This window comes from Antechinus flavipes, chromosome 2, assembly GCF_016432865.1.
Source record: "Antechinus flavipes isolate AdamAnt ecotype Samford, QLD, Australia chromosome 2, AdamAnt_v2, whole genome shotgun sequence".
Taxonomy (NCBI): Eukaryota; Metazoa; Chordata; class Mammalia; order Dasyuromorphia; family Dasyuridae; genus Antechinus; species Antechinus flavipes.
In genome coordinates, this window is record NC_067399.1 from 44,249,720 (window position 1) to 44,265,282 (window position 15,563).

A 15,563-nucleotide genomic window follows, 5' to 3' on the forward strand; every position below is an offset into this window, starting at 1 on the left:
AGGAAGATCATTAAAATAGTCAAGCTGGAATAGGGGAAACAAAGAAAATATTGCTAGGAAGGGTCAACCTTGAAAAATTACCCATGCATATGTTTTGTAAATAAAAAGCTATAAAAAAGCGGAAGTTACATGCAAATATACAATTGTATCATATACAATAAATACATTATTCAAAAAGCTTTGTAAACATTTGACAAATTATGCTGATGTTCCAAAGGAAAAATAACTAATATGGGCAAATAAATGACCCAATAAAAATTAAAAAATAAAAAATAAAATATTGCTAGAAAGACTAAAGAATAATGGAAACAAGAGCATTAAAGATTATACAAGAAGCAAAATGTGAGCTGTGAAAAAGATGAAGGGAAGGTCCGTTAGGATACAAGATGGGGAAAAAATCACATATGATTGAGAGAGGTGAGAGGCTATGATTCAGGTAGCTGCTAGTCCTTAAAGCCAGAGATGAATTAAAGTAACACTTTGCAAGCAGAGGTGGGCATAAACACATACATAGGACAACATGAATGGGGTAGCAGAAACAGATCCAAGATCCTTCTACTATTCCAGTGCATAACATTGAACAAATCTTCCCCAGTATCAGTACTTCTATCTGTGAAAGAGGAAAGTTCACAGAATAATTATCACTTCCTTTAGAAACAGGCCCTGAGGAAAAATACACTACCTGCACTGAACAATCTCAGCTAAAAACATAAAGTACGTTTACTTTCACTTTCAAAATCTTTGTGTTGCTCAGATGTGCAACCTCAAAATAACTAAAATATTTTTAGATGCAGTTAGGCTCTGTGACATGTCTCAGGAATTTTAATTGTAACGAAGGACTAACAGCATTTTTTAAAAGGGGCCTTTCAGACCCATCAGAATTGCCGGCACGTGACATGCACGGTGCACATAATTTGGTGAACACTCCCTTTAAATATCCAATTGCTCATAGACAGATGACTACTCTATACTCTTCCCCATTCTGTTTTGAGGAAGGTAATCACATCACGGGCGGAGAGCCTTTAAAATATGCGGAAAGGCAGGTGACATGGACAACACAGACTTGTGACTTCTGAACCCTGTGCAGAATGGCACGTAGGAATGCCAGTCTCGTGACCGCCTGCCAAGGGCTGCACCTCTCCTGTCACCCCCACTTCCTTCTCTCCCACTGACTTAAGCCCTCTCGCCTGCTTGCCAATGAGACCAAACCCTGCACGGGCCATCTTTGATGAACAAGTTTTCTGGAATCTCATCAATGGGCAACTTCAGGGCGCGCATTCCTTTGCAGACCTGCTGCCCCCCAGGTGACGTCACCAATACCACACACACAACCCTGGAAAGCCCTCAATGACAGACTTCAAACTCCATTCTCCGAGACCCCACGGACCTGTTACCGTCACCCCTCCCCCCCCACGGTGAGCCCACGGACCTGTCACGGTCACCCCTTCCCATGGTAACTCCATGGGTATGTCACCGTCACCCCTCCCACGGTGACTCGACCGAGAGTCACATCACCCTCCTCCCACAGCTTTGTTACCATGACCACGTCCCTCCCTCAGCCAAAATCCCCTCCACAAGTACTGGAGAGGGTCTCACGCCAAGCCCAGCCCGTCAAGTTAGCAAAGGAACGTGCTGGCTCCGCCCCTTGGCGACAAGGCCGGAAGACCCGCCCCCACCCCTGTTGCTAAGTTCTGTCAGTCGGAAGTCCCGCCTCTCGTGCCGCTGCCACCGTCGCCGTCACCTCCTCCTTCGCCGTCGCCGCTGTTGTTGTTGTTGTCGAGGCCGGGCCCGTCCGGTCCCTTCCGCGGCTCCGAGAGCCGGCTCCGTCCCTTCTCCGACGCCGCCGCCATGAAGTGGATGTTCAAGGAGGACCACTCGCTGGGTAAGAGCTGGGTTGGGGTGCGGGCCCGAGACCGGGGTTTGGCTGGGGGGATGGCTGGCGAGGTTGGGCCTGACTCGAGCCCCCGGCCCGAGGCCCTGCCGGCGGCGGAAAGTCTGGAGGGCCGGGCCTGGCGGAGGTAAGCGCGGCGTTTGTCCCCGCGTGCTCCAGCTGGCCCGGCCCGTCTCCGGGGCCGCTTGCTCGGACGGTGTCCCGACCTGGGCGAGAGGAGGCCCCACGGCGAAGACCCCCATCCAGAGCCCGCTTCTTTGTCTCGTCCACAGAACACCGATGTGTAGAGTCTGCCAAAATCCGAGCCAAGTATCCCGACCGAGTCCCGGTGAGTACGAGCTTGTCTCCGGCGCCCCCGCCCCGCCCCCCGGACTCCGCAACCTCCCTTGCCCCGCCCTCCAGGCTCGGCAACCCCTCGTTGCCCCAAAGCTAGATCTGCCCCAGGCTGGGTTGGGAGCCAGGGGAAGGGGCTGGGGGCTTGTCATCCATCGGAGGCTCTGGACTCCGTGTTATGTAAGGAAGGGGCAACAGGTCACCCTGCTCCCCGGGGCAGTAGGGGTGGGGTTCACCTTGTCCTGGTGCCTTGCCCTCCAGGGCTCTACCCGGCAACGAATACCTGAGTTTGTCAAGCTTTTCGAAAACTGAAAGAAATCAGATCAGTGGAAAAAGGACCCAGTTCAGCAGCTTGTTTCCTTAAAAGTTAGAGCTGCCGCCTTTGGGCTCTCCATCACTTCCCAGCTTTGTTACTTTCAGCAAGTCATTTAATATCATCTGCCAAATGATGGAGAGGGAGTCCCTTCCAACTTTAACATTATCTTCTGAATTGTAATGGTTTGAATGTTGGGGAGATTAGATAGAACTGTAATGAGTAGCTTTCTAAGCTTGATTTTTTTAAAACTTCAATTTAGATGTGTTGAAAAACATTACATTAAAACCTCTCTTCCCCCCCTCCCCCTCCCCCCACACATACAAATACCCCTCATCGGGCTAAATGAAATTACTTTCATGGAAGGAAATATGCTTTCCAAAGCATAATTTTAAGCAGGAAAGGTAACATTTGCCATCCAATCAGGTAGTGCTCTTTCTGTAAATCCTCTGATATTTCTAACATGATGTTTCTTCATTGGCTTCCCAAGCACATGGCAATTTAAAGCCTTTATTTCAGAAGCCTAAACCTGACTTTCTTCTTTGCTTTTCCAGGTGATTGTGGAAAAAGTCTCAGGCTCTCAGATTGTTGACATTGACAAGCGGAAGTACCTGGTTCCATCTGATATCACTGTGGCTCAGTTTATGTGGATCATTAGGAAACGGATCCAGCTACCCTCAGAGAAGGCAATCTTCCTGTTTGTGGATAAAACAGTCCCACAGTCTAGGTGAGAAGTGGTTGCTTAACTGATGCTTTGCCCATTTGTGTTGATGGTTTTGTTGTACTACTCAGAATTTTTTGGTCCTTTATTTCTTGGGGATTGTGGTTGAGATAAAGGCTTTTATTTACAAGCAATAACTAGAGGAAAGGGGAAGATACCATGATGTTATCTGTCAGCAAGGCTGGCTGTGAATCTCCCAGAACCATTGAAAGCTGCTTCCTGGTTCTGAGACTTAAAGGAGACCATTATTTGGAGTTTAACAGTCCATGACTTCAATTCAGTCTGTGCTGCCTGGGGCTCCTAGCATTGTTTTAGACTTGAACTAATCACCCCTCCTGCTGTGTCTCCAAAAGCTTCAGTTACCTTTTCTCATGTTGATTTTTAGTTCTGGTTATCCTGTCATTTGTTGAAGTTCCAAGATTGTTCTTCTTGACTCTTTATCACTTCTTGCTTTGCTTGGCAATAGAATAAATTCAGTGCTGTTTTCCTGCTTTGGAACTTCATTCTAATTATAATTTAGGACTTAAAATCCAATATCTATGTAGTCTCATTCTCCCACCCTATATTAGCCTTGTCAGCTTTATCTTCCTATGAAAGGGAATAGTTAACTAATCTTACTTTACATTGGTTATTCTCTGGCTTAAGGCCATATTCTACCTATTCTTTGTCTGAAAGGGAGTTTCTGAGACCAGAAGATTGGTTTAGATTCAATCTCTATTCCAAAAAGAGGTTTTGAAAACAAAACTTAACCCTTGATTTGAAAATCTTTTACCCTCCGGAGTGGGGTTTAAACTCATTCTTCTAAGTATAAACAGACAGCTCTGGGCTTTTTGTTTTAGGTTTTATTTCCCTTTTCTAAGTCCCTTCAACAATATCCACTTCCTAATGCTGGGACTAAGAAGATCTCAAAGGTGTGATTCCTACCTGAAATGGAAAAGCCAGGCCCCATTAAAATTCTTGGGCTAGACACAGCTGTCATCCAGGAAGTTTCAGTGTCATTAGGAACAAACTTGTAACTTTGATGTCATCTCTCTTTAAAAAAAAAAAATTTTATTTTTCAAAAGACATAGAAAGATAGTTTTAAGCATTCACCTTTGCAAAACTTTGCATTCCAAAATTTTCTTCCTCCTTCCCACTCCCCTTAAAATCCACTATAGATTAAACATGTATAATTCTTCTAAACATGTTTTTTTGGTGTCATCTCTTCTGGTTCTCTAGAGACCTAATGTTCAGGAGTGGAGGGTAGTCCATTTCTTGGTATTTCTTTTACTAGGGTTGAAAGCTGTTGGATAGTCAGTTGTCCTTCCTTAAGGGGATGTGATCATCCTGTGGTAAGAGGTAGGACTTCATTTCCTACCATCTTGAATTCTAGCATCAAATATAAGAAGCTGTTTTGTTTTGTCTTAGAAAGGATATGTATCGATTATTTTTTTGTCCTTCATTCTGAAGCTTTCATTTTTCTTGAAGAAAACAAAAGCAAAATATGGTGAGAACAGTCATTTAGTGGTGCTGCACTTTAGTATGTTAGCAGAGCTGTAAGCTGCTCTCCCATCCATTAGCAAAGTAATGTAAATAGAAGTGCCAAGTGATTTTATCCTATAGGACTGTTTCATAGCCATTTCCTCTCAAAGCTCAAGCTTGGGGAGGCTCCACATAGATTTACTGACCTACCTCAGCATTTTATAAGATGGTCAGCTAGGGATTTGGAATCTATACTTTGCTTCTGTAACATTGCATGCAGAAATCTTATGGAGAGGATGCCTACTGAATAATTCTGAGATAACTAGCCAGTCCAGGGCCTTAGCCTGTTAATCCTTGATTAATGGCTTTTCTCCTCATACTCTGAAACAGCTGTTTCTTTTGTCTTTGGAGTTGTAGTTATTAAAATAAGCTTATTAACTTGGAGAAAGCAACAAATGTCATGCTTAGTAACCACAGATTCAGATCCTATGTAAATACACAAATTCAAATAAATGCCTATGGCATTGAGAAGCTCTTTTCTTTTCCTCTCATAAGGATTTCCTGTTTCTGTATTGGAGTTTTTAGCAGCTTTACCTAATATTATAGTTTTGTTTATACCACCCCCTTCAGTTGTTTCTAGGCACCCCTGTGTCAGTGTGAAAGCTACTGAAATTGACTTTACTGATAGGGGTAAAGAATTTGATTCCTAATAGTTTGACTTCTGTATTCTAAATTCTAATTTAAGAAGGGATATCCGAATGGACTTTTTTCCCCTGGAGATTTGTGTTAATTGAATCTGGCCAAATCAAACTGCAAGATCATCCTGAAGAGTCTGAAAAAGAATGTTGTAAGAAACACTGACAAAATCAGTACTCTGGGATTGACTTTAGAGAGAACACTAAGACAGTATGTTTTGTATATTTTACATATATATATATATATATATATATATATATAATCAGCAAGATTTTACATATATATATATAAAATGAATCTTGTTGATTATTACCGTGTTTGAAATAGATTTAAGAAAGTGGTCAAAAGCACATATAAATGAGAAGTTTTTATATTGTTTATGAGATTATAGGTGTGCTGAGGTTGTTAGAGGAGAGATAGTAGATGGCATTTAGGTAATTATGTGGAATTTAGTGATCCATTCAATCTTCAGTTAGTACTGAACTGAGTTGAGGGATACCACTATTTTTTACAGGAATATTTTGTTTACAGAGCCTTACTGATCCAGAACCCATTGTCAGCTTTGAACCTGAAGTCTATCTCTTGCTTTATTATCATTTTTCCTTAAGGTAGTGTTACTCATTCAGCAAATGTCAGCAACACTAATGTAACAGCATGTTTTCTGAATGAACCAGTTTGTGTGGGCATAGGGACACATGAGATATGGGTATGCCTTTCATAAAAAATTGACAGTTTGTCTCATTGCCAGGCTCCAGATCAGATACTACACTTCACTAGTTTCTGCTTCAATTTCCCAGTCATTTAGGCCAGAAGTTTAGTTGTACTGATGATTTGGAATTGCAAGATAGCCAGCTTATAGCATACAGCCTAGCAACTCTGAGAATACCAAAGGAGCATACTTAGTGGGGGCGTGGCAAGTGGAGCAAGTTGAACACTATAGTAGAGGATGGGGAAGTCAGCCTTCCTGGAAGTCACCCAGAATATCTCAAACTGGCCTACCAGCTGATGCCTCCCACATGAGACTTGTTCATAGTTTCTCAGATCTTAGGTTTGGGTGTTTATCTTCCTTTATTGAAGGAGCAGAGAAGTGGTTCCCTGTGTTTTTGATGACAGTTTTCTAGGGAGCATTAGAGTCTATGGAAACTCTTTAGTTTGTTCTGCTTCTCTAGCTTAGGACTTGGCACTTGTTAAATATCACCCTTCTTAAGGAGCTGAAAGTGATGGGTTCATATTTACAGTACATCTGCCATTTAAAGTTTCCATTGAGATTATTGTGCCAAAGAAAAAGATGACGGTGATAGTGATACTAAAGTTGTTACAAGTCTTGACTACTTTACAGAGGAGCCAACTAGATGTCTAAGATAACCTATAGAAACTAAATGGGAAATTCTTTTCATGGAAAAAGATTTTTATAGATTGTGTTAGCCATTCCCAGAATATGTAAATTAGACCATTTCCTCAGAGGATAGAAGGAAAACTGCTCTAGAGGATCTTCAAAAGAACTCTGATGGGTTATATCATTGCTGGGCCATTAGAATTGATTGGCTGAGCATTCACTTGGTCTCCATGGCCCACAACACATTGAGCAGCAAAAAAAAGTTAGAAGTTTCCCATCAAAATAGCAAAGCATTTCTTCAGCCTGAAGTTTGTACAATTGTCATTGTTGACTTTAGGATTAAATTATACAATCTGAATTGGGAAACAAACCTGGACTAGCTCCTGATATGAGAACATTTGTCTTTGACCCAGATATTCTGCCATATGCTTAGCTTAGCTCATATTCACAAAAGATACTGGTTGGTGTCATTGGGACATTATTTGGGGAGATGTTGCCCTGAATTACCACAGTCATACTTGGTACCTCAGACCCAGAAAAAAGCATGGGAAAAAGGTGTGGTATTAGATACAAATATTTTCAGGTTATCTTCATTCTGAAGCACTGCCTAGTTTTTCCAATAACTTAGGAATGAAAATAATAACCACCCTCAAGCCACTTGCATGCTCTTCTGTTAGAACTGTCACTTTACTGGCTCTTTTTAAGAGCATTATCTTATATTATTATTATTATTTTATAAGCATTATCTGTGCTTATCTCTGAGCTCATGTTTGCTTATAGTAATGAATCCTTTCATCAGTTTGATGTTGAGACATTCTCACTTGGAATAGACTTTTGGTTTTATGTGCCACTATATACATTTATATTTTAAAATTTATCTCTTCCCACATTTTGATTATTTAGGCAGGAAAGGCTCAGAGAACATTTGGGACAGTTCAGTACCTTTTCCTGATTGTAAATGCTTTGGAACTTCTCCTGAGGGTTGCTGGGTGCTGGGTGCTTTTTTCCATCAATTTAGCAAGTTCCTGATTGATGGCTTGGGTCATTTAGGCATCTGCTGTGAGCTTACTGGACTAATGATATCACCACATATCAGACCACATGTCTCAATCTTGTTTTCATCTTGACCTCAAAACAAAGCAAGCTTCAAGCTTAGTCAAAGATTTGTTTACTTCCATCATATTTACTCAGTACATATTTACCTCTCTATCCAGTCATTCCTTATCATGGCGATAACAGCATATTCATGTGGTAAGAGTATATATGAAGTTTAAGTGTTACTAGTGTTACTCTTTTACATACATATTTTTGTTTCATGGCATTGGAATGGATTTAGTCTCCCACAGTCTGTTTTCAGACTGAGAGCACGCCAGCTTTGCCACCCACATGAGTTTGGCCTTAGAAATATCTATTTTTGGAGTTTGTGGGGAGGTTGTATAGGGTACATCTATTGGAGCTCTGGTACAGCAGTCATATTTTGCTTTGTTACCAGAGGGATCACTTAATCCTGTTTAATAAACAAGGATTTCTATCTGTTGGGTAACATCCAAAAGACTATCAACTTATACCTACCAAAAATAATTCTTTATACATTCTCTTTATTTTTAAATTTAGAAGAGCTTAGCATAACGAACTTATACCTCTTTGGTGACAGATCACTTAACAACCGTGAGCCTGTGTCTTCATCTGTTTGGTTTGTGTATGCCTTTTTTTTTTTTTTTTCCTTAAACAGAGGGAGTATAGACAAAATGACCTTTGGGGTTTCTTTCAGTGCTGAATCTATCATCTGATCTTAAAATGAATTGCAAACACATGCCCTCAAGTTTAAATTTTTTTTCTTACCTAATACATTAAAAACACCAAAATATCCACTAGTTGAGCCTATTTGTGAGGGGCACAGCTCCTGGAGAAGGGTAAACTTGTTAAAGTAACAGACCTTGCCCAGAGTCTCAAGTTGGCAATGAGCCTAGCAGCATGAATCTGTTTATAGCCATAGAGGAACAGGAAATTACTTTGGTTTTTTGGGAGGATTTTTGGATCCAATCAGTAGGCCCTTTTCCTTTTTATGAAGCAGTTAAGTACTATGCCCTGAGCCTGAGTTCTTAATTGATAGATGACATTTTTTGGAGGTACAGCAGCATTCTCTGTGCTTCTTTAAACTGAAATTTTATTTGCAGATCTTTTCTTGTTGTATCAATTTTCATAGCATCTCAATATTTTCCAGTGGAAATTCCTGAATAGCTAATAAAAAGTGATTAGGGATTTACATGATCACTTTTAAAACAGTGCCCTAAAAGGGGAAAAAGAGTGACTTGAATGGTACAGCTTTTCTAGTGTGACACTGAGCTTTCTCCTTCCTTAGACCTCTACAAAGAAGTCACTTTTTAAAATGAAGAACAAAATCCTTATAAGGAGGAAGGGCACAGCCTGCAGTAGCCTAAAAATTAGGACAAAGACTTTTCATTTCTGATGACCTATTTTTCAACCTAATTATGTACTTAAAGCTAAAGTATACATGCCAACAACAGTCATGGTGCTAATCTTATGTAGGACTTTAATGGCCCAAAAGAATTAAACATTGCCGAACCAAAGAGGTTTTTTATCAGCATGAAGCCATCTTCTATATTCTCTGTCCCACACTCTTTCCCATGAACAACCTCACCAGTGGAGCCAAGCAAGTATTAGTGGCAGTCCCAAGGCGTAAGCCGGGGGAGGCCATAAAAGGGATAGGAAGAATGAGAAAGGAAGGGAGAAGTAGAAACAGATCTAGGCCACTTCTCAAATGGCCTCTTCTGTAGGATAGCTACAAGTTCAAGGGCATAGCTCTTCAGAGAGGATAGACCCAGGACAACCATTAGCTGCTGGTTGATGGACAGGGCTCTGCTCCAGTGGGATGGCTGCTCCCAAAGTTCTGTTCTACTCTTAGCTTACTTATCTCTGCAAGTTTGTTAACATTAACTTTTTAAAAATATGTCCACCAGTGGGTGAATTGCTGGCCAACTCTATCTAGCATGGTTGTGAGGAGGTGGCTTTGGTTGGTGACAGTTGTCATTCAACTTTTCTGGATCCAACTTCCCATCTATAAAAGAGGAAGATATTTTCTGTCACCTGAATCATGGATTGTTGGGAAGATCATCTGGTTGATATAAAATGGGAATTCCTCAAGTAACTGGCACCAAAATGGAAAAGTGTTATGATTTAGAATGATGGAAAAGTGTTATGATTTAGAATGATAATTAAGTTTTCTGCATCTAGAGATTTAAGTCTTTCCAGCATTTTGTAAATTGACTCCAATTTTCTTTTGTTTTCCTTTTTTTAAATTCAAGCCTAACTATGGGACAACTTTACGAGAAGGAAAAAGATGAAGATGGATTCTTATACGTGGCCTACAGTGGAGAGAATACATTTGGCTTCTGAAGGCCAATGCCCAATTAGGTGCATCTTTCCTGCTTGTGTATCTTGTAAATAGCCGGTCACTTTCAGTTATTACACCAGACCCTCTTCACATAGACTCATAGTGCATTTGTAACTGGATTTATTTCTTAATATATTGAAAGGTCTTGTTTTATTAGACTGGTAAATTATCAAAGTTTTATTTTCATTTTCTTTTCTTTGTTGTGCATTGTCCTCATGGCTGCAAGCTCCAAGGGACTCTGCTCCTCTGGAACTCGTATTTAATGAAGTTATTTCAATATGGAGATGAGGTAGTTGGGGGACTCAAGTGAAAAGGGGGAAGGTAACACATTCTTCTGGATTATGTTTGTGGTGTCAGTTGGATAAGTATTAAAAGCATCTAAGTTAAATCCTTAGCAGTCAGGTCACTTGCTTCACTAGATTATTCCAACTGCCAATCATGTTGGACTGAGCTAATCTGTTATTTCTGAACTTTATTGAGGTGAATAATTACAATAAAATTTCCTCTTACAAAGGCACTCTAGTGTGACACTGTCTTTCATTTACCTCTCTTCTGGGCTTGCTAAGTAGCTACTTGTTGGCTGTTGAAAAAGGAAAGCCAATGGAAGTGTAGACAGTTTGAAGTGATGGTTTGTGCTAGCTACTCATGAAAATGCTAAGTCAGTCCCGAGTGGTTAGGCCCAAAGCAAAGAAAGATTACTAGAGATTCGAGAATAACAGGTGTGGTGCTAAGAAGCAGTAGGAGACTGCACATTCTCCATTTATTTAGGAAAAATGTATTGCCTAAATTAGGGGCTCTTATTTCTGCCCTTATTTTCTTTGCCTAGGTGCTGATTTCTTCTTTCTCCCCAAAGGCAAGATGAGACAGGCAGCCCACTGATTTTATCCCTGCTTTTAGGGAACTGTTGCAAATGCCAGTTGTTTTGCTTAACACATAAAGTCAGAATATTTGTGAGAAGAGCCAATTGTACTCCCAGCTCAAAATGATTCACAGGTTGTCATTTGGTTTTTTTAAAAGGCCCCAAATTATATAGGTGACCTCATTAAAGTTTACTTGTTGTATACTTACTAAAGTCAGAATATTAACCAAACAGGTCTCTCACTTTGCTACTACACATCATGCTGGTCTGTCACAAATCTGACTTACTGCAGCCAGTATCTTCTTGCTGGTTTCTGGCGGAGAGAAATGACTTCTAAAGGGGAAGCCTTCCAGAAGAGCCTGCAGGGAGGGGACGACAGAAGGGACTCTAGAATTGCTGCATATGTTCAAAGACCTAAAAGGAAAACGGACCCTACTGAGGGCCAGCATGATATAGTAGAAACAGCATGGAACTTATGAATCAGAAGACCTGGCTTATTTGCTTTATGACATTGGGCAAATGGTTTAATAAAAACCAAGTCATCTGTAAAATGGGGAGAGTTTTGAGAGGATGAAATTAGTTACTGTATGTGAAAACACTTGAACTGTGGACACAGCTTTCCTAAATAACAGTCTGCAGAGTAAAGTCTGGATTTCTCTAGTCATTGGCTATACCATTTACTTTGCTTTTCTCATCTGACCAATTCAGCTACCTAAACTTGTTTAGTAACCATTTCCAGGTAAATTAATTTCAATGAATAAATCATTAAAAACTTTTTTCATTTCCAACCATTTCTGTTACTCTGTACAAACCTTTTCCCATCTCAGTAGAAAAGCTCCCCAATGTGTAGTCTGATTGATAAAAGAAATCAACACATTAGCCATGTCTGAGAATGCAAGTTTGATCCTGTACCTCTAAGGGTTTACCCATAATTTTGGGTCTTGGAAATTTTGGTTTCTTTTGTCATCACATATAGCATATAATTCATGGATTTATGATTCTGAAAGGGGGTCTGTAGAAATTGCCAGATTGTCGTTACAGGGGTCCAAGATAAAAAGGTTAGGAACCTGCTGTAGTCCATTGCCTTTTTGCCAGGGGTGAAAGGCCTATCTCATCCTCAGTCTTCTGAAGTCATGACTGCTTGATCGGGTATTGCTTTAAGTTGGTGTTTATCTATCTTCATTTTTCACTCCTGGGAAATATTCTGAATGAGCACAGAGTGACTAGCAAATGGAATGAAGGGTGAATGAGCCACTAAACAAAATTCAACTAAAATAGCCTCGTGATTTAAGAGTATAAATGAAACCAACAAAAAAGTTTTATGTGTAAATATCTCATAGATATATGTAAATATCTCAAAATATACCATTAATCACTGACATTAGTACTTTAATGCTGGTAGGCATATGGCTTATATTACATCACTTAAAATTTTTCAAGATGTTTTCACAGGCTCAGATTCATACAAGGACAACCCTTCTCCATCTCTCTTGAAGGCAGATTTTGGCTTTCTGTCCTTGGTGTTTTGTAAATAGTACTCAATAAATGCTTATTAAATTGAAGTCCCTTGCTTGAAACTACCTAGGTCTTACATGAATCATCCTGCCACCTCTGGGATCCTTTTCTGGCACCTATTTGGGACCTCTGATATTTAAATTAAGAGTGAAATCAGTTTGGTTGTAATTTGATAGCAGCCACCACATCAGATCATAGCTAGATGTTGAGAGCATTCAAGGTAAGATGATGGACTTAACGGGAATTGGACCGACCACAACAAGATTTGTCAGACAGATGATGTTCTAAGACTTTTCTCCTCCATCTGATTTTCCCTCTCATCTTTGTTTCCTAAGGGAGCAAAAAGCCCCAACTCAGGCTGTTCTGAGGAGGCAGAGACATCCAAGAGGAGAGTGGGAGGATGGGCCTATTTATACATTTCTGATGTTGAGTTCTGCCTCCTCCTCACTTAACCCTTTGAGGTGAACTGTTACTTCTAGATGCAGGATGAGAATCAGGCAATTGCATCCATTAACCAGAGCTCTAGAAACCTAGGCCAGCAACAGCAAGTTCTAAATTCAGAGGAATTGGCTGTTTTTTCATATTTTTGACATCAAAACATTTTAAACATGTAAATTTAAGAAGCAATAATTCTGACTTACCTTAAAACAAATCAAACCCCTTTTTCTGCAATTAAAGTCTTGGTACTCAGAGGTGGTGAAGGACAGGGTCTGCTGCTGGCACTTGTCAGAGAAAATAATGGTGAGCAGGAGCCACAGCAGCTTGGAAACAGCAGGACTTGAGGCTTGGAGGCCTGGCATTGCCTCACCAAAGGTACCTGGAGCTGCATTGCCCAGCAGGGGCCGGGCTCTTCCTCCACTCTAATTGTGGCTTGAAGGCACATGAGCAGTGGGTGGAGGAGATCCACAAAAGGGAAAATGGAGTTGGATGTAAAGAAAGGACAAAAGCAGAGTGAGATAGAGTTAGACTGACAGAGAGAGGTCAGAAGTGTACAGACTGCAGATGGGAATAGCAAATGTTGTGTTGGCAAAAGGCAAAAGTTGTGATGAAGACAGCAAACACACTGTCCAGTCAACAGTCACTGCTTGAAAACAAGAACGAGCATCTGTGAGGCCATATTTTCTTCAGCATCTGCCCACTCTAACAAGACTCCAGTTTCCTAGAAATATTCCCATGTGTGCAGGAATATCTGGGGCCCAAATACTTGTACTTCTTCTCCAAAGCGGGTCTGTACTGAGAGACTTGGATAGTTGGATAGGGATAGAAGGTGGGGAATGGAAAGTATTGGTTAATCTTGGCTTGTTCTTTAGGTCACTTCACTAGCATGGTGAATCTTTGTTCCTCTCCCAGAGTAGTACTGCTGAGTGTGGAAAAGCTTTTCGTTTTTCTGTGATGTCTGTAGGCTGCTGTAGCAAAGGCACCATCATTGTTTCCACTGGGTGTGTTCCCCTTTTTTGGGAGCCAGTTTAGAGACGTGGGCGGGACCCGATCCTGGCAGCTAGTCCCAAGCTGGAATATCTTTCTGGCTGTGTATTCCCTCGATGGGAGACCCCACCAGTGTGCCAAGCCTCTTTCCTGCATTTTAGAGATTGAAAAGCAGCTTTGTTCATTAAAAAAAATTCTAGCACATTAACATCATTAGGAAAATATGACTTTGCCACCACATTTGTCACTCCCAAATATGAGAACAATTCCCTTAGTGTCCAGATGTTTTCTTGGAAGAAGTTTCTTTTCATAGAATTCAGCCAATCTAGGTAGGGGCATTTGTGTGTCCACTGTATATTGGGCATTGTACTAGACAATGTGGATACAAAGACAAGATAGCCCTTGAGCTCAAACAGCTTAGATATTCTACTGAGGAGATCCAAATTCACATGTAAATATAAGATAAATATAACAGAAATACAGCAATTTTGGTAGGGGTGGGATGGGGCACAAGAACCAGGGGAGTCAAGAAAGCTTTTGTGAAGTAGGTAGCAGTTGAACTGTGCTGTGTGGTCTGCAAGAGAGAGAAAGAGATATGATGTGGGAAATTACTGATGGCAAGGGAAAATGATGGAAGATGGAACAGTTTTCTAAGTCAGTTTTGCTGAAGAATAGAGGGCGGAAGGGAAATGAGTAATTAGTCTAGAAAGATGGGCTGGAGCCAGATTGCAATGGGTTTTAATTGTCAGGAGTTTTGTGTTTTATTCACTGAAGCTGGAGTAGGAGAATTAACATGGGCACAACTGGGCTTGAATATTCACTCAGCAGTGTTATGGGGGAGTAGGTGACAGAGATGAGCATAGAAACAAGGAAATCAGTTACGAAGTAGTCAAGTTTAATTCAGACAAAAGCTGAGGGTAATGAGTGGTCTTGCAGTGCAAAGAGATGATATTGTGGAAGTGAAGACTTTGCAATTAAAGGGAATAAGGGAGAAATGAAAGTCTATGTTGTTGGAAGTAAGTAATATCTTCAACAGAAATGGCAAGTTTGGAGGAGGGGTAGGTTTTGGGGAAAAGATGAAATCTAATTTATTTTGGACATACTGATGGGGGTAAATGCCCAGCAGGTAAATGGAGATCTAAGACTGGAACTCAGAGGTGAGATTAAAGCTGTGTATGTAGATTTGCATCATTTAAATACAGAGATAACAGGTCAAAATAGATAAAAAAATGTAGAGAGAAAAGGGTCTAGGAGATAAAAAGGAAAAACATTTGAGAATGTTAAGTGAAGGCTATGGAATCTGAAATCCCCAGTTATGCTTACGTTATTTTTTTTTTGCAGATTATATACTTCCACAAGACAAAATTTGTAATGTCAAATTCAGGATGTACCCAGTCTGGATTTTCTTTTTGTAGGTCATTTGGCACAGATTGGTATTTAAGATTTATCACAACCAAAAGTTTTAGATTCATTATTTCATGTAGGTGGCTGAAGAAAAATTCCCTGTGCCAGACTTAGTAAGTTCCCATTAGGGACTTCTGAGAATATAAAAGGTTTGGGGAACCTGGGGAGTTACTTCATCTCGATGTGGAAAGGTG

At 40.6% G+C, this 15,563-nt stretch overlaps 1 protein-coding gene across 1 annotated transcript; it reads left to right on the forward strand.

Moving 5' to 3' along the window:
- Positions 1-1,685: 1,685 nt before the first annotated feature.
- On the forward strand, positions 1,686-10,683 carry GABARAPL2 (GABA type A receptor associated protein like 2). Its single transcript, XM_051974676.1, has 4 exons — positions 1,686-1,882; positions 2,164-2,219; positions 3,092-3,264; positions 10,078-10,683. The coding sequence occupies exons 1-4, from the start codon at positions 1,849-1,851 to the stop codon at positions 10,166-10,168; spliced, it is 354 nt and encodes a 117-aa protein (XP_051830636.1). The 5' UTR covers positions 1,686-1,848; the 3' UTR covers positions 10,169-10,683.
- Positions 10,684-15,563: the final 4,880 nt, after the last annotated feature.